The sequence below is a fragment of the Cercospora kikuchii genome, assembly GCF_019650295.1.
Source record: "Cercospora kikuchii DNA, contig_00007, whole genome shotgun sequence".
In the NCBI taxonomy this organism is placed as follows: domain Eukaryota; kingdom Fungi; phylum Ascomycota; class Dothideomycetes; order Mycosphaerellales; family Mycosphaerellaceae; genus Cercospora; species Cercospora kikuchii.
In genome coordinates, this window is record NW_025408588.1 from 2,669,180 (window position 1) to 2,687,180 (window position 18,001).

The following is an 18,001-nucleotide window of genomic DNA, read 5'->3' on the forward strand; positions in this document are numbered from 1 at the left end:
CGAATCGTAATCGGGGGCGCGTCGAGGACCGGGTGGCACGGCAAGCAGTGCTAAGCTTTTAGCTTAGCACACTATGAAGTGTCTTGTCCCACTCACGGGCCCACTGGAATCCTGAGGAGCGTGAGGCCGAAGTGCGCGCGAGACCAGTCGATTTGTTTGCTTCGGTGCTGCGCCCACATTTCGCGGCTCGCAACGTCCAAGAATAGTCTCATTGTGTGCTGCTGCTGTGGAATTGGTGGCGCCGAATTCGTGCACCGGAGATGATGTGCTGCATCGTCACGGCCAGCTATGCGACTACGCGACTCTCTCCAGCTCCTCCGCGTGTTCTGCTTTCATGTCTGTAGTGGTGGTTGGAGATGCTGACGCACAGAAGCTGGACTTTCATCGGACATGCTAGAGGCAGTCGTGAGGAAGGCTCCCCAGCATCGCTTCGCCTGCCGGAAGTGCAGAAGTTGAGACAATGGCTACAGTCCTCGGCGGAGAGCTGTCGACACGCTCTGCCCAGTGATCCAGAGTTCGCCATTCTCCCAGCAGCCTGTCCGGAGTGAGGCTGCCAGTCCGCGACATTCCGCGCGTGGCTCAAACAGCATAGCGCCACGATGGCGGGATACACGCCCGACGCGCGCTTGTGCAATCGAGGGAACACTTTAGCGGCATGTCCTCCGCCGTATGTCAGGACGTGTCGTCGTGACCATGAAATTGACGAGCTCAAGAACGATGAAGCCTTCGCCGAGACATCGCAGCTGCTGACGATTTGAAACACGCCTCGACACGAGGAGCATGTCGTCGCGTCATCTAAGCTTTCCACGCTTATCAGATCATCCAACTTCACTTGCAAACAATTGATGCAAAATGTCCAGTTCGATCGAAGAGCAAAGATATTCAAGTGAGCGAGACTTCGATGAAGCTGGCCATACAGATTCGAGCCCCCTCATCGGGCGTCATGCAAGTAGCGGCGAAGAAGATGAAACACAAGACACAAAATCCGAACCTCTATCCATTCTCACCTTGATCGCCTTGACATGTGTCAATGGCGGACTACAAGTCTTCTTCTCAACCACCATGGCCAACCTCGCTGTTTGTCTTTCCGTCTTTTCCGATCACCAGATACTGACCGGAGAACCAGCCTTACCTCCAACGCCTCTCCCTCTCCAAATCCGCCAGCGCAGCCATAACCATCTCTCTCCCCCTCTCCGGCTCTTTCGTTGGGCCTCTTTCTGGTGCCATCTCCGACCGCCTCCGAACACGTTTCGGTCGTCGAAGACCGATGATGTTTATCGCCATGCTCTTTAGCATCGCATTCCTTGGCCTCCTGGCGTGGACTGAAAACCTCGTCCCTGAATCGAATCTCTCTGGACGAAAAGCTGCTGCGGTCCTGTTCACTATCCTTCTCAGTATCGCTGTGCAACCTGTGCAAGCTGGCGTGAGGGCTCTGATGGTGGATATCGCACCCGCCGCGGAACAGAGTCGTGCGAGTGCGTATGCGAGTAGAATTCAAGGTGCCATGTCAATTTTTGGCTTCTTTGCTTCTTCGTTGACGTTGAATTCTTTGCCAGGGCTTGGCAGGTTTACGCAGTTCCAGTGTTTGGCCTTGCTGAACTTTTTGACTTTGGGTGGGACGGTGTTGTTGACTTGTGTCTTTATTCGGGAGAGAGACAGTAGGAGGTTGAGTTTGGATGGTGACGAGGGACGGGGCATTGGAGAGTTCTTCGGGAGGTTGTGGAGGACCGTGAAAGATCTACCGCCCACGATTGGACAGGCGTGTAAAGTGCAGATTGCGAGCTGGACGGCGTGGTTTCCGTTCTTGTATTACAATACTACGTACATTGGCGAGCTGGGTGAGTTCTCAAGATGCTGCATGAGAAATTGGTTTGCTGATTGGTGCATCGCAGTCGACGTCGCAGAACAAACCGAAGGCGATCAACTTGCTCAAGCAGGCTCAGTGGCGAGCCTCTGTTTCGCAGCAGTAGGCTTCTTCTTCGTGCTGGTGCTCCCAGTCGTCCTACCGTACATCAGCAGATACCTACACGGGAACCACCAGGCCGTCCACGACGCGGAGTCCGACCCTCGAGACCTGATCTGGCTCTGGCTTTTAACGCAACCCGTCCTCGGCTTATTGCTCGTCCTCACTCTCGCCGCAGCATATCAATGGCAAGGCACAGTTCTTATCGCAATAGCAGGTCTCCCTTGGGCGGTGACGCAGTGGGTGCCCTGGGCTGTCATTGGGTACGAGACTTCCAGATTGGGACTTACTGGGTCACGAGGAGGAGATGAATCGGGCGACAGTCAGTCTGGCGCTATCCTTGGTGTACACAACATGGCGATTTCGCTTCCGCAGGTTCTAGCCGGAGCGATTGCTAGTGCCATGTACAAGATTGCTGAGTCGGCCGGCAGTCAAGTGCCAACTGCTTGGGTGTTGGCGTCAGGCGGTCTTGCGGCTTTTGTGGCGTCGTTTCTTTGCAGGAAGATGCTTTGATGGCGTAACTGGATTTACGAATTGAAATTATATCATAGCATTATCGTCGCACGCTTTCAGAGGATGGCATGTGGAGGAACAGATTGAATATAAGCGAGATTGGTCATAATTCGTGCAGGCTATCTAGTGAGATGCTGCTAAAGCGTAGTCACGCGCTGTGTTCGCGGCCACTATTGCGCCGTCATGGAGTCTCCAATCTTCGTGTGTTGGCGAACGGGACGGACTAAAGTCAACAGCAAGCTACTCAGGCCATTCCTCCCTTGTGACTCGCCTCCTTGGCTGCCTCAGAGCCCTTGGTGAAGGTACCGTCTGGGTTGCGGCCTGGCAGAGCACCGCCTTCAGCTTGGTCTGCACCCTCGCTCTCATCAGTCTTGCCTGCAGCATGGAGTCCACCGAGGTGTCCAGCCTCCTTGGCAGCTTCACTGCCCTTGGTGAACGTGCCGTCGGAGTTGCGGCCCACTGGGTGAGAGTCGGTGGTGGTCTCCGTCTACAAATCGTCAGCCGGAGCACGCAGCACAAAGACCAATCAGATGCGTACCTTCTCTCCGTCGTTCTGATGAGAATGCAAGCCACCGAGGTGACCGGCTTCCTTTGCAGCCTCGCTGCCCTTGGTGAAGGTGCCGTCTGGGTTGCGACCTGGGAGATGATCCTCCTGGATTCGTGTCAGTACGAGTCAATGCAGGCTGGAGCTCGTCATGGTACCTTGGAGTTGGAGTCATCGTTCCCGGAGTGTCCGCCATGAGAAGCCTTGCCGCCCATGGAGGCGATGGCCTTGACCTCCTCAGTTGGGCGGTTGGCGAAGTTGGCTGGGTTGGTGGAAGCCATTTTGCGAGATTTGTGCAGAGTCGTGCTTGGAAGTGTGGTATGAGTATGATTTCGGTTGTGAAACAGGTCGATTGCGTTGTGTTGGTCGAACGTGCGAGTTTGGGATATCTTTGTACTTCACTTACTGCCAAGACCTGCCGCTGCCTGGCGTGGCAAACAGGGAAGTGGCAGCTTGACTGACGCGAGACCAACGCGAAAACCTGCTGTGGAACCGCTGCTCGCTCTTCGTTGAATCTTTTGTGTGTGTGGCCTAATGCAACTCCACCAATATGCGTGCTTCCACCTATGGCTGTTGTCGGCCGTCCTGCTGAGGCGGTTTGCTTCGGAGCGCTGCTGACCGGTCTTCTACGAGGACCTCACATTGGTTACAGAGTTGATCGGACCGCTCAATCCTGGCACAGTGCAGCCTGAGCGCAACCTGCCGCGGAACATCCTGTGATCAAGCTGCCCGCCTTGCACGGTCATATTTTCCTCCCGGAAAGCGGCTGGTATGGCAACTCGCAGCTGGTCACGTAGTCACCGTCTCGCTGAAGCGTCTGTTTGATATCTCGCAGCTTTCGACGCAAGGCGGCATCGCACACACCCAGACATACGACCTGTGGTTCACCTTAGGACATGCTGCCAGGCAATTTCGAGTCCTGTGTCACATAGCGCTTCGACGATTGCGATCTGACCACTTGTCAGCAATTCAAGGTGCATTCCTTATAGCGGAAGCCGGCAGCACAGGGCAGGTCATATCGTTGAGCCAAAGGACATGTCGTGGCCAAACTCAGTGGAATCAAACCATTGAGGAGTTCCGTGAAGTCCAACTCGGCTGACTCAACGGTGATCAATTGTTGGGCAGAACGACCACGTGACGAAGACTCCATGAGCCAGGTGGCATATGTTGGGCGGCGCTGCTGGACTTGATATTCTCAGAATCTATGTGCGAGGCCGAGTCGACGTCGCGGGGCGGGTGTTCACACGAAAGGCGTGAGTCGCGTGGCGAGGGTTGAGATTGAGGATCTCCGGAATGGTTTCAGGCTTCGCTTTACGCGCCAGCAGGCCGGGTCTCAGATATCGCGTGCCGACGCCGCAAAGAGACGAGGCGTGGTCGGGACACTTTGTCTTCAAATCTGTACTGCATTGAAGGAGGGAAAAAATGGGACTGGAAGCGGACCGCAATTGACATTCACTACGGCATACCATAGTGAAGAAGTGCACGCGCCACGCAGCTGACAAGACAGCTTGTGATCGATGTCACTCTCCAAGACATCTATGTAATGCATCTCTTGGTGCCTAGGTGCCACTGACACCTTCACCCACCAACCTGCGACCGACGCATCAATCTCCCACGCTCACTAATACCCGCCTGTCATCCCATCGTCGTAATCCCTTTAGCCACGCCGCGTCATTTTACAGGACATGACCGCATTCGCCGGCGGTCCTGGCAAGACTGCTCCGAAGCTCGCAAACGACTTTCTACGATTCGATCCCTTGCACTGCGACCGCAATGCGAATTACCTCGCAGATTTCACACCTCCCGTCGGCGAGGGCAAGCAACTCGCTCCGAAGATAGGCAGCTGCCAACATGAATACTCAACAAAGCACACCCAAAGCATTCCGCCGCCGCTCGATCTGCGGGCGGATGGAGGCACACAGTACAAGCTTGCAGTATGCTGCAAGAAGTGTAGGATACATGCGGACATCCGCATCAGCTACGCTTTTGCCGTGAACCCATGCCCAAATTCTCAGGACCCGCTGCATCACTTCGTGCGGCGGCATGAGTTGGACGTGGCTATACCAGACCGAATAGAATACGCATGGCAGTGCTCCTCAGAGGGATGCCGCGCCGATCTCAGAATCAGCTTCAGGACGGCGAAGATACAACCAACAGAACGGACTATGCTGGTGGATACGGATCGACTGAAAAAGGCGTATGAGGCGATGGTGCGAGAAGAGCCAGACAGGGAAGGCATACGTCAGGCGACGCCAGTGGAAGTGTTGCAAAGATTGAGGAGGTACATCAAAGACGCTTTGAATACTGAGCACGCGCGAAGATCGTTTCCGGCAAACAACAAGCGCTTTGGGGAAGCTTTTGGCGTGTATGGAGCGGACTGCTATGAGCTGCTCACCCGGCTCGGTTTCAGATACTCGGTAGGCTGTGTGCGTGTTCCCGCATTTATCTGTACTGACAACGCACAGCAAGCACAGGGGGACCAAGAGGCAATGTGGCAGCTACCCGATCCTCCGGTGCTGGACGATCGGTTTGCTGCGCAGGGCAACAGCCATCGCGAGCTTCTTGAGGATATCGAGACCGAGCTGCACGCGCTGATCATCAAAACCGCAGCCGAGACCAACGCCGTGAACCCTGCAGCGTCAGAAGGGTGGCCACTGGCAGACCGCGACGTCGACCGAACGCTCGCTGCGCAGGGGTGTATGTGTCTTCTCATTATTCTGTTTGCCCGGTGTCCATGCTAATGCTATGCAGACCCGCGGTTCTCATCCTTGCGGCGGCAGGTGGCATCGCCGGAGGAGCTTCCGTTTGTTACTCCTGCCTTTTGACATCCGTGCCTGCAGCTAACATCAACGTTGCAGATACTTTGCATCACTCGGTATCCAACCCGACTCTGCGGATTCCATCGTGACATGGGCTGTCGACAAGCAATTCACTACTGACCCACAACGACAATCGTATTACTTTGAGTGCTTACAGATCATCGCGGAGGCTCGCAAGACGGAGGACCTGCAGACAACGCTCGCGCTCGTGGAGTCCCGCGGCCTGATCAGTAGAAGAGACATTACAGCCGCCTATCGATACCTGGACATTTCGCAAACCGATGCGCAGACAGCCGACGACGAGAGGATACTGAACTTGTTCTACGTGAGGACTTCCGATTCGGGACCTGAAGCCAAAGAGGAAGCGAGACGCGCATTGAGAAAGATAGGACTTGTACGACAAAGCCAACGCCTGATCCGGGCCGCCGAGCAGACAATCGAGACATACGAAGAGGCCTTGGACTGGCTTGGAAACGGCGCGAACCGCCAGACTGCGGACGATTGGCTGATATCTTTCGCTGGCACAAAACGCGAAGAGAACGAGGAACTGACACGCAAAGCTATCTCGGTCATTGCGCACGAACGGAAAAGTGACGCACTCAACCAGTGGTTGTTGACGGGTCAAGCAGACGGCTACCAAATGGACAAGGAAGAGGCATTGCGCCAGCTCGGCATCACCGAATCATGGGCCACCATTGACAAATCGATATTATCGATGCAATTTGACGTGGCGCGTATGGATCGCCCAGGCGAGCAGACGGAAAAGGCGATCGCTGCACTTGAGAAAGCCATAGCCTCCGAGCAGACTTCGCGATCCGCTGAGACTTGGCCAGTTGGGCTCACCAGTCATGGCAACACTTGCTATTTGAACTCCCTCCTGCAATACTACTTCAGCATCAAGCCTCTTCGCGAGATCGTGCTGAACTACGATCAATACAAACTGGACACTGAGCACCACACCAGCAAGGATGAGCGGGTAGGTCATCGGAAGATTTCTCTTGAGGAGGTCAAGGGTGGTCAGCGATTTGCGCGTGACTTGAAACAGCTCTTCGACCGCATGATCAAGAGTCCGAGCGAGCATGTGCGGCCCGAAGACGATCTTGTATGTCGTGCTTTTCTCGAAATGAAGGACTACGCTTTGTTGTCTTCGGCGGTGCAGGAGCTGCGGGCTGAGCACGCTGAGAAGGCGAACGGCGTCGTGGAGAACGAGAACGAAGTGACGGGGGATGACAACGAGTCAGCTCAAATTCCGTCGTCCAACAGAGTCGCGTCTGATGCTAGCAGCGTGACACTGCGAGGCGAAGAAGATGTTCCAATGCAGAATGGAGAGCTGCCCCCAACGCCACCTAAATCGCCTCCCAAGGACGACTCCGCAGCAGCACCTCCGCTCCCACCCCGGCGCTTTTCGACCACGCGCGAACACGCACTTGAGAAGGCACAGGAGAAAGCGAAAGCGCAGCAGGACGTTACTGAAGTGCACGACGATGTTTTATTCAAACTGCGAGCCGGCATGACACCACGAGGCGCAGATGAGACAGGCGAACAGGAAGATGATCTGCACCGGTTGTTCAAATACAGCATGATTGAGACCTCAGTCAAGGACGGAGTCGATGGAAAGAAGAAACCATTGCTGGACATGGCGATTACCATTCCGCCTCCCTCTGGAGCAACCGACATTTACAGTGTGCTGGACCAATTCTTCGACCTGCAAAGCGTCGGCGAGACAACCGAGGCTGGCAACACGGAAGCCTACAAGTCATTGGAAGTGCTGCCACCTTTACTGCAGATCAACATCACACGCATCGATTACAACAAGGAACGAGGTGCATTCAAATCTGAGGCATGTGTGAAGCTCGAAGATGAGCTCTACCTTGATCGATACATTGATACATCGCACCCTGATGTGCTGCCGAGGCGCAAAGCTTGTTGGTCCTGGCGTCAGAAGTTGCACGCGCTGCGAAAAGAGAAGAAGGCCATCGACGATGCTCCACAAGTTGTCAACAAGCCGAACGATCTCAGCGGGCCACTTGTGATGAGCGAGGCCGGTGAATATCTGCACGACATGCCTAAAGTCAATACCGACCTCGAATCGCTTGGTATGGACGGCGTCGAGGTTCCGGAGAGCTTGCCCATAGCTGTCATGTCGGAGACACAAGACCAATTGGCTCGACTTCTGCAGCTGGAGAGTGAGATCGCCGAGATCGAGCCACGTCTCAAGGATCAGTTCAGCGAGTTCAAAAAGATCAAATATCGTCTTGCTGCTGTCTTCTTCCATCGAGGTAGCTACGGCCATGGACATTACTGGATCTACATTCATGACTTCGAGAATGACGTCTGGCGAATGTACAATGACGAGCGCGTGGATGAGTTCAAAAATGTCAACGAAATCCTCGAGGCAAACACCTGGAACCATGGCACTCCAACTTTTGCTGTGTACGTTAAGGACGATCACAAGACTGAGATTGTGCAGCCCGTGTGTCGAGCTCCGGAAGCTGTACCGGAAGCGGATCCTCAGGCGGTTCCTGACATCGACGTACAGATGCATAACGGCGGAAACGAGCCTCAAGGCACGATGAATCCACGAAACATGATGGTCCGTCGGGACTCCGCCAGTGGTCTGGATAGGAAAGAGAGCAGTGGAGCATGGGACTCAGAGCGAGATGTAAACAATAACCAGTGGTAGAGCTTCATTCTTGCTGACATGGATTTTGTCGTAGATGCCAGCATCTCCGGTGTTGATCCATTACACATACGATGGGCAAAAAGACCACGACACATTTCGGCTACCTCCTCATCACAAGTTGTTTGCTGCGCGACATGGAGGATTAGAAGTCAATCATGAAGTTTCGCATGAGGAAGACGAGAAGATGGCTTTTTAAGGCATTAGAACGGGACGAGAACGAATCGCATTGCATTGCATGCATGATGAGCACACTGTACAGTATTATCATTGACTGTATGATACCCTTTAGCGAGCGAGAGATGCGACATTCTATGGTATAACAGACAAAAAAGATGATACAAGCTTTCTTGTGCCTTTGTCGTTCCTCTTCGGCATGCAGTGCGCTCGAGCCTCATTCGACCAACTTTATGCACCTGCTCCGAACGAGCGTTCGCTCCGGGCTTGGCGAAGGATTTGGCTTCACTAGGCAATACTTTCTTGCAGCTGCCTGTGGCTTGTAGCCCTTGTTGAAGGCTGAAGCTAAGCTCGCCACGTGCGTCGGGCTGTCATTTCCTTTGTCAATTCGAAGCGAGTGCGAGGGAGAGGAGGGTAGAGCAAGCGAGGGGCGTGATAGTGCTGTTCGACAGGGGACTTGTTGATGCATTGTTACGCGGGTGTAACGAGACTTTTGCAATCGCTATTGCTTGTCGTTCCATTGGAGCACATGGCGTGGTTCATGTACTGATGACAAACGAGAGGCTGCGACTGGTGAGAGATGTGTGATGAGATGGGCAAGCTCCCGCTTGTGACGATCCTGCTGTACTTTGAAGATTAGCGTGCTCGGCAGCATTATTTGCGGCTGTGGGCTAGTACCTGTTCGTTGTACTGTGTAGGAGGTATCTTGAGGAAGTTGCCGAGCGAGACGTGTGCTGCGTTGTGGCTGCTTCTGCTACGTACGCGACTTCCTTTCTGTAGTGCGGAGGATGGGATTGTGACGGCGAGCTCATTCGACTGCTTGACCGGATACGCGTGAGGACTCGGCAGTCGACCAATTTGAAGACAGGGTCTCTTCTCTGCCAGCGTTGGGTGGGCGCTGGAGTGCGGTTGTTTGTGAGGATCTGGATTGACCTCGAGAAGTCCTGCGGCAAGACGGAGGGCGCCTCCATGTCAGGTCAAATATGCTTTCCTCATTCAACAAGCAGGTTCGGATCCTGGCCATCAGCTGCATAGTCGTCGTTGTTCTTACGCTTTCGATGCTATCGCATACGAGACGCGTCGCTCCAGGGGAACTCCATGTACAGGACGGCACTCACCATTCAACGACGGCAGCCACGACTCATCCCATCGATGATTTGATGCGCTCTGGGAATAAGCAATTCGAAGATCTCCTGTGGAAACGAACGAAAGGTCTCAATGCTGCTGCTGCCGCGTACAGAACTTCTCGCGGTCGACATCCGCCGCCAGGATGGGACAAGTACATCTCATGGTGCGAGAAGAACGATGTCTACTTGATTGAGGACTTCTTCGATCCGATGTATCGTGATCTCGCACCTTTTTGGTCAGTCTCTCCGGAGAAGATGAGAGTTTTCCCTCAGCAGTGGCATAGAACGCTGAGTATCCGGAATGGTACTGTTCTCCAGCGGCAGTTTGGTGCTTGGAACCTTGCGAATTGGGCTGGCTTGTGGCAGAGTGCGATTGAAGCTTTGCCGATAAAGGATCTGCCTGACGTGGATCTGGCAGTGAATCTGGATGATGAGCCCAAGGTCTTTGCGAGTTATGATATTCTGCATGAGGCTGTGGCGAAGGCCGAAGAGGAGCGAATGAAACATGCCGAGATTCCGCTGGACCAGATTCGCTCGGAGTTTGAAAAGCTCGAGGATTTCAATGAGAAGCTGCGAAATGCATCAGCTAAGAATGTGCTCTTCAAGTGGTCGGACAGGCCTGCAACAGAGCCGATTTGGGAGGCTGTTCGGGATATCTGTCCGCCTGACACACCTGGGAGGCTCGCGGTGACGAATTTGAAGTACAACACCTCCGCAGAGACGTACTGGACGCAGCTGTCTGATGGAAAGCACATCGATCGAGGTTTCGTTCGAGACTGGGCAGCATCCAAGTCTGCATGTCTCAATCCCGCACTTCGCGAGGTCCACGGATCGTACGTCGGGCTGAAAGCATACAGCCTCGAGGAGCCCGTTGGACACGAAGATACGCGGCATATGCTCGAAGAACTTGTACCGCTTCTTTCAGGCTGTAAGATTAGTGGCGTCAGTAGCGATATTCTGCTCCCGCCTGCAATCGAGTTTGCGTCTTCGACGGACGATTACGTTTACGACCCGCACCTTGCCAAACCATGGTCGGAGAAAGGAGCCAGCATCATTTGGCGCGGAATGGCGAGCGGAGGCGACCATACGGGAGATAACTGGACTCGATTTCATCGACATCGGTTGGTGGCGATGCTGAACGGCACTCTCGTCGCAGAGCATTTTCGATATCAGCAAGCAGGGAATCAAGTGCCTGCAGAAGTTCCAGGCGGGATTCCTCCACTTCCACACAACTTTCCACTCCCTCCCACTACCGACGGCGCATATCCCTTGTCGCTCACATCTGCTCCCGATCCTGCATCCGCAATCGAGACGTGGCTGAACAGCATGGCGCCTACAGTCCGCTCAGGCTTCAATCATATGCAGTGCTTCAAAGAAAACCCCTTCTTGACGAAAAGCTGCTGGTACATGGATCCTTGGTACAAGGTTCTGGGGAGCATCCCTGGCGCCGAGCAATTTCAGCATAAGTTCTTGCCTGATGTCGATGGGCATTCGTATAGTGGGAGGTTTCTCGGTTTCCTGCAGAGTAACAGTCTTCCGATCAAAGCGACTGTGTACGATCAGTGGCATGACGGGAGGTTAATACCATGGAAGCATTTCGTGCCAATGGACAATGGGTTTGGTGATCTGTATGGGATTTTGGAGTACTTTGCGGGGTACGATGTGGAGAAGATTGAAGGCGGCATTGGCGAGAAGGAAATACTGAGAGGGAGACCGGGACATGACAAGCAGGCGGAGAGGATTGCAACAGAGGGAGCCAGCTGGTCGAGGAAGGTCTTGAGGAGGGAGGATCGGTTGGCGTATCTGTATAGGTTAATATTGGAGCTTGCCCGGCTAAGTGATGAGAGGAGAGGAAGGATGGGCTGGGTTGAGGATCTGAGGAGGAGGAATGGGACTGAAGCAGATGTGACATAGCTGCGGCGTTGTGTAGATAGCATGAAGTCTTCAATGTTGCCCATGGATTGACGTGTCTCGCCAGATGTCACATGCTATTTTGTCTCCGGCTAAAAATAAAACCGGCCGTGGGGCGGTACCCGGCCATTCCAAGCTTCTTGTCTTCCACCCATCGTCACTACCTCTACCGAAACACGGCGAACGTCGAGCGAGCAGAGAGAGGACAAGAAATGCATTGCTAAGGCGCGAACTTCAGCAATGTCCTGGACGCGAAGCTGGAAGCATGGGCGACGAAAGTGACTCTCCGACGCATCGAGTCGAGAATGAGGCACAATTCTGGGCCGGTGTGTGCAACACTCGACTCCCAGCCGAGGCCGTTAAAGCTGATTGATATGCACAGAGCTCGACGACATTCTCTCGCCGGACCTCATTGTATCGCCTTCTTCTTCCCTCGCTGCGCAGGTCGGCCTTCCAGACTCGCCCACCACTTCCCTCGCGAGCTCTTGGTCCGAGGATCACGAGCAGATCGACGATACACTGAGACGATATCTTGAGTTCACCAGTCAGTACCGCGCCGAGTACTTGCCCACCGAATACCATGTCGCGCGCTGTTGCTGGAAGCTGTTGGACGCAGAATTGTTCAGAAAGAATGAGGACTATGTCCGCCGACAGATCTTGTACTGTCTGCTGCAGGAAGATGAGACGGAGACACTACACCTCGCGGCGGCTATTCTACTGTTCGATGGCAGGGCAGCAGAGACGACATTCGAGCTGATGCAGGCTGAGGGCACATTTCAGCGCTTGGTGGAGCTGGTGCGCGACAAGCGAGACGAAGACGTGGGGCTGCATCGACTGCTGCTGGAATTGCTCTTTGAAATGAGCAGGATACAGAAGCTGTCTCGTGCAGATCTCAAGGTGGTCGATGATGGCTTCATCTTGTATCTCTTTCAACTCATTGAAGAGCTGTCGTCGGATGCGGAAGACCCATACCATTATCCCATCATTCGCGTTTTGCTGGTTCTCAACGAGCAATACATGTGTCTTGCGAATGCGCCGCCTTCGCCAGGATCTGCGGAACAGGGCGTGACGAATCGCATCTTGAAGCTTCTGAGCTTGCATGGACCTTCATATCGCACGTTTGGAGAGAATTTGATCTTGCTCCTCAACCGGGAGACGGAATTGGGTCCGCAGTTGCTGATTTTGAAGTTGCTGTATCTGCTCTTCACCACGCCTAGCACTTACGAATACTTTTACACAAACGATCTCAACGTTCTTGTCGATGTCATCATCCGCAATCTGCTGGACCTGGACGAGAGCCACGATTCAGACCTGGCGCCGGACAGAGATGGACAACGTGCCCTTCGACATACCTATCTGCGAGTTCTTTGTCCTTTGCTGAAGAACACTCAACTTTCACACGAAGGTCAGAACTACAAACGAGAAGAAGTCAGGCGACTGCTTCACCTTTTGATTGATCGCACAGGCGCACACTTTGCGCCGGTTGATGAAACTGTCATCAGACTTGTGATTAGGATCAAGCAAATCGATTGGATACGCGAAGAGGGAGATGAATTGGAGGAAGCAGCGGATGAGAAGCTGGCCGAAGTGGAGGCGACTCATCAAAGTAAGAGATCAGTGTCAAGCAATGGCGGTGATGAAGTTGTTGCGAAGAAGTTGCTCGGTATGAGTCTGCAAGAAGCAGCAGAGAGCTCACTCAGCGTCGCAGATGTTAGTGCGAAGGTCAGCAAGGCGAAACCGACTGTGCCAGCTCCCAGGAGGATGCGAAAGACGAGCAAAGTTTCTGCAAATGGATCGACGACTCAGGGGGCTGTTGTGAAGGATGGTCAAGAATTGAAGTTGTCGGAGGTCACGAGTGAGGATGCTGAGACTACACAAGCTGCCATGGTCGAACCTCAACCACAGAGAAGGCCGAAAATGCCTCCTGCGCCGCCCAAATCCAAATATGGACGAAGGGTGACTGGTGATTCGTTGAAGCCGGTTGAGGTGCCGCATCACATACCAGCGAGGAGCGATTCGAGAAGTCCCTTTGCTGATGAGAATGCTGCTACATGAGGTCTTGCGGCGATTTGGACGACGCGTCATTTGAGATGCCGTTTCAGCCCTGGAATTGGCTGTGCTACGGAACTGAACTCCGCGCTGACCTTACTTGGCTACGCCGTTTGTGCTGTGGGAGCATGATTCTTCTAACACATCACATCACGATGCGTGCTTCTTTCCTACGGCTGTCACGACGCGACCCGGCATGGACAAGTCTCCGATACACAAGCTCGACGGGTAAGCTTGATTGATGATCGCCGACGCGTTTGCGTTGTGTTGGTGTCACAACAGCAGTAGGCTCGGCTTCCGTCCCGCGCTGAAAGGGACCTGCATTAGGCCGAGTTTGTGGTCATCCTTCTTGTACCTCGCATGAGCATGGTGCGAGGAAGTGTGGCAGCCATGATGCATGAGATGTGCGTTTCAAGATGAGTTCTCTGCTTTGAGGAGATTGAGCGTCTCACTTTGATGCGTTAACAAGAACTTGGATCCATTCAGCGTCCATCAAGCTGCATATTCATCGCATGCGCTGGATACGCCGACTGCTCGCTGCCATCTACTTGGACCTGGTATCAAGTATCAAGCAAACCGGGAAGAAACTGACAGATACACGGCATTGTTACACAACAGCAATCCATCGGAACGACCCTGGTTGCTGGGAACAGCGCCACTTCAGCTGCGCTGTACTGCACTCTCTTTGATCGAGCTCGAGAAATAAGTGGGAAAGGAATTGTCTAGACCCGTGCATCATGAGATCACATTCGAGCTCCAAGCGGAGCATCGGCATCTGCTGACAGGACAAGGTAGTACGAGAACCAAACAGACACATAACTTCAATCAAAGCCGCAAACGCTGCAGCTGACGGCGCCTTGCCATCGGGTCACCACTGCCGTAGTAGCAATATGAAACACTTCTCTTCCTTCCAGGCCGTGCGGGTACTGTGCCTTACCGACGCCACGATCCGAACTTTTTCCAATCAATGTGTGAGTTCTTTGATTTCGAATATCCCGTTTGTGGGCTCAAGGTTTACTACCGAGATGCCAGTGCCACCGATGACTGATACCTGCTGTCTTGTGCTGCTTCTCCACTTCTGCTTCGAGCCGGGTTGCACCAGGTCCTGTAAGCTGTCTGCATGAGCCCTTGGCTGCAGAGTGGAGTCTCTCTGTTTGCGTTCAAGCGAGAGTGGAGGACAGTGATCGGTCTGGGTCTGCTCTTTGCGTTCGTAAGGCCGCGGAAGGTGAGGTAAGGTATAAGATGCTTGGGAGTGTTGCGATTTTGGAAGACTTGACAGACTTGCTCACTACGCTCGTTGGCTTCAATTACTTTTCGAGCTGTGGTCTGTTGTTCTTTGAGACTCGCTGTTGCTGAGTTTGAACTTGATTCAGAGGCAAGATGAAGGCTTACAGCGCCCTGGTGGCCATCGCTGGCATGGTCACTGCTGTGGTGGCTCGTCCGGCAAAGGGTAAGATCCGGGGATTTTTTTTTGGCATTCGAGAAGAAACTTACTGACACCCTTCACAGCCGACCCAGCCGCCATCAAGCGTCAAGCACCACCAGGTCCCTACGGATATCCACCTCCAGGATACGGTCTGCCAACTTCGTCTGGCATCTCCGGTCCTGTTGCGTCCACCAGTGCTGCTGAGTCTACCGGAGCCACAGAAGTTTCTCCTATCGGTGCCTCGGACAGCTCCTCTGCTCTTGGCTTCACGCCTTCATTCTCCAGCCTTCCTCGCACCGGTGGACCGCTCACCACATCTACAACCACACGCTACTTCACTGAGTCTATCGTCTGGCCTTTCCCAATCAGTACTTCTGTGAGCTCGACTGAAGGCAGTCCTGTCACTCCGGAGTCCAGCAGCAGCTCCAGCTTCTGGTACGGCAACTCTTCTTCCACTGCTTTTGTTGGCCCAACTGGTACTGGTGCGGCCAGTCCTACGTCAACCTTCACTTCTCGATCTACAACGACTGTCACGCGTGAGACTACGATCTACCTTTCTCCAGTTCCTACCGGTACGGCTCCTACTGGTGGCTTTACCGAGGGGTCGCCAGTTGGTGCTTCATCGAGCCCGTACTTTGGGAATGGAACGTCTTCCAGCACTGCATTAGCTGGCCCGACAGCTTCGAACGGCTTCTGGCCAACTGGCTCACCATCCACATACGAAGGTCTCAGTACGACTCTGCCGTGGAGTGGATATCCTAGCTCTTCTGGAGGCATTGAGGTCTCGCCGACGGATGCTACGGAGACGACGGATTCGTTCTCCACTACATCGCTCTCTGTTTCGTATGGCACTGGGATTTCGTCTTCGTCTTCGTCTTCGGATGACAGCAGCACGGAAGTCTCGCCTGTTACTGGATCGGAGAGCTCTACGTCGACATCTTTTGGATTTGTGACTTCGACTACGAGGGCCTGGGGCGCTCCGTTGCCGTATGGGCCGCAGAGTACGACCTACGGTGGACCTGAGGCGTATGGGGCGTATGGGCAGAACGGAGGTGGTGGTCGTGGTCCTGGTGGATGGGTTTGGTGGGGATGGAGGGGAGAGTGAGGGGAGGTGGTCAGATTTTGGAGATGGTTTGATGGCGTTGGCTGGGTAAGGGTACAAGTGGCGGATCGATTCACTGAGGGAATACACGGCATGGCGAGACAGACTGGCAAGCACATACGAATGCTTCTGCGTAGACGAGTTATAGCACATGAAGAGCAGTCTCACAACCCTTGACGAAGCTGCTCGCTATTCTCTTCGTTTGCTCCTCGTCCAAGTCGCGTGCCCGTGGAATGTTAGGTAAAACGAAAGCTTGAAAATACGTCCACTCCGGGATCTCGCGCGAAAATTGACTCCGCAGCTGCCTCGCTTGTCGAGGCACGGCGCCTTAGCTAGGCTGCGTAAGGCGGGAGAGGTACGCAGTTTTCGAGCCCAGTCTCTGTTTGCTTCCCGGTGGTAGACTCTCTTACCTCTCGTATCTCTGCCTCCTGCTACGTACCCAAGACACTCTGTCTCGCGAAACGGGGCAGGCGCATACTTGATCGCGGCAAGAGAGAAATAATTGTCGGTGTGTTTGCGAACAACAACAAGCTCTAAGTAATTGCTCGAAACATGTTGTCTGCTGTAGGAAACATGGTTTCTTCCTTAGGAGGCGCTCCTGCATTGAGGCACCGAATGGAAGCCAACGTTACAACTAGTGAACCTCGTTGTTCCAGAGACTTTTATCCATAGAGCTGCCCAGATCAAAGCGCTTCTAGCATGAATGTCGTTCCAGAATTACAAGCCTCGTAGCATCTGTCCGTCAGCATGCGCAGGATGAAAAGTCCAATGTTGAAGCCTAGACGAAATTATGAGACTATCGAGGCAGTTGCGCTACTCGACGCTTGGAAGCGAGATCAACGTATTGAAAAGCTTTGCAGTACTTGTATTTCACTTCCTTTGGAGATTGCTACATATCGAAATGCTAAAGTTCTGTTCCATCGACCTATGTCCTCGTGGTTTGTGTAGTGGAGCAATGTTCCGCAGCCTACAACCAGAAAGTAATCCAGCACTGGAAGACATCGTGTACTGCACCGCAAACTCGAGACTAACTAGTTTCAACACAGGTCACTCCAAGGACCTGCCAGAACACACTCCAAGTGGAAGGAACTTTCGCGCTATATTCTTTCGACACCATCGGGGTGACAGGAAAGCTGCAATTGTTGGAAACACAAGCTGACAATGAATGGAGCAAACATGTCATTCCTCTTAAATCGAAACAATGAGCACCAGCACTACTACTGCTAATCTACATTTCTCTGGCTTACATCCTGTTCGATCGTAAGCTCTCCGAATTTTGCGGACGGTCTTCTGCAGAGGCCTCCTCACGTAGAAGCATGACTACCTATCAGCTCTGGGTCTCAGACACGACAACGAATGTTATGCTGACAAGCACCACGAAGCATGATCCAGACCAAGCGCTTGCGATACTCAAGAATTGGGATGAAACACAATGCAGCCAAAAGCTATGCACGATATGTCAGTCCCTCCCGCTGGAAGTTGCGACATTCAGAGACACCGATGTTCTGCTCCACAGCAGTCTAGCTTCCCTCAAGCTTAATGCCGAAGCCGGTTGTCCGTTCTGTTTGCTCTGCTTTGCAGCTCTCGAGAGTGAAACCAACCACAGTACATTGAATCTGCCATAACAAAGCCACACGAAGATCCAAGCGCAAACAATGTGTGGCTTTATGGCTCAGTTCATGATACACGG

The 18,001-nt window shown here is 53.5% G+C and overlaps 6 protein-coding genes across 6 annotated transcripts; 5 read left to right on the forward strand and 1 right to left on the reverse strand.

Moving 5' to 3' along the window:
- Positions 1-852: 852 nt before the first annotated feature.
- Positions 853-2,476, forward strand: CKM354_001114800 (uncharacterized protein; the record flags this gene model as incomplete). The annotated part of the gene is made up of 3 exons (XM_044806625.1): positions 853-1,077; positions 1,127-1,838; positions 1,893-2,476. 3 exons carry the CDS (start codon positions 853-855, stop codon positions 2,474-2,476), a joined length of 1,521 nt encoding a protein of 506 aa, XP_044662560.1.
- Positions 2,477-2,720: 244 nt separating this feature from the next.
- CKM354_001114900 (uncharacterized protein) lies at positions 2,721-3,301 on the reverse strand (the record flags this gene model as incomplete). The annotated part of the gene is made up of 3 exons (XM_044806626.1): positions 2,721-2,963; positions 3,015-3,128; positions 3,179-3,301. The coding sequence occupies 3 exons, from the start codon at positions 3,299-3,301 to the stop codon at positions 2,721-2,723; spliced, it is 480 nt and encodes a 159-aa protein (XP_044662561.1).
- Positions 3,302-4,705: 1,404 nt separating this feature from the next.
- On the forward strand, positions 4,706-8,718 carry CKM354_001115000 (ubiquitin-specific protease UBP2; the record flags this gene model as incomplete). The annotated part of the gene is made up of 5 exons (XM_044806627.1): positions 4,706-5,437; positions 5,486-5,717; positions 5,772-5,823; positions 5,879-8,501; positions 8,557-8,718. The coding sequence occupies 5 exons, from the start codon at positions 4,706-4,708 to the stop codon at positions 8,716-8,718; spliced, it is 3,801 nt and encodes a 1,266-aa protein (XP_044662562.1).
- Positions 8,719-9,679: 961 nt separating this feature from the next.
- Positions 9,680-11,737, forward strand: CKM354_001115100 (uncharacterized protein; the record flags this gene model as incomplete). Its single annotated transcript, XM_044806628.1, has 1 exon — positions 9,680-11,737. The coding sequence occupies one exon, from the start codon at positions 9,680-9,682 to the stop codon at positions 11,735-11,737; it is 2,058 nt and encodes a 685-aa protein (XP_044662563.1).
- Positions 11,738-11,999: 262 nt separating this feature from the next.
- CKM354_001115200 (uncharacterized protein) lies at positions 12,000-13,789 on the forward strand (the record flags this gene model as incomplete). Its single annotated transcript, XM_044806629.1, has 2 exons — positions 12,000-12,060; positions 12,117-13,789. 2 exons carry the CDS (start codon positions 12,000-12,002, stop codon positions 13,787-13,789), a joined length of 1,734 nt encoding a protein of 577 aa, XP_044662564.1.
- Positions 13,790-15,163: 1,374 nt separating this feature from the next.
- Positions 15,164-16,314, forward strand: CKM354_001115300 (uncharacterized protein; the record flags this gene model as incomplete). Its single annotated transcript, XM_044806630.1, has 2 exons — positions 15,164-15,233; positions 15,293-16,314. The coding sequence occupies 2 exons, from the start codon at positions 15,164-15,166 to the stop codon at positions 16,312-16,314; spliced, it is 1,092 nt and encodes a 363-aa protein (XP_044662565.1).
- Between the last annotated feature and the right edge of the window lie 1,687 nt (positions 16,315-18,001).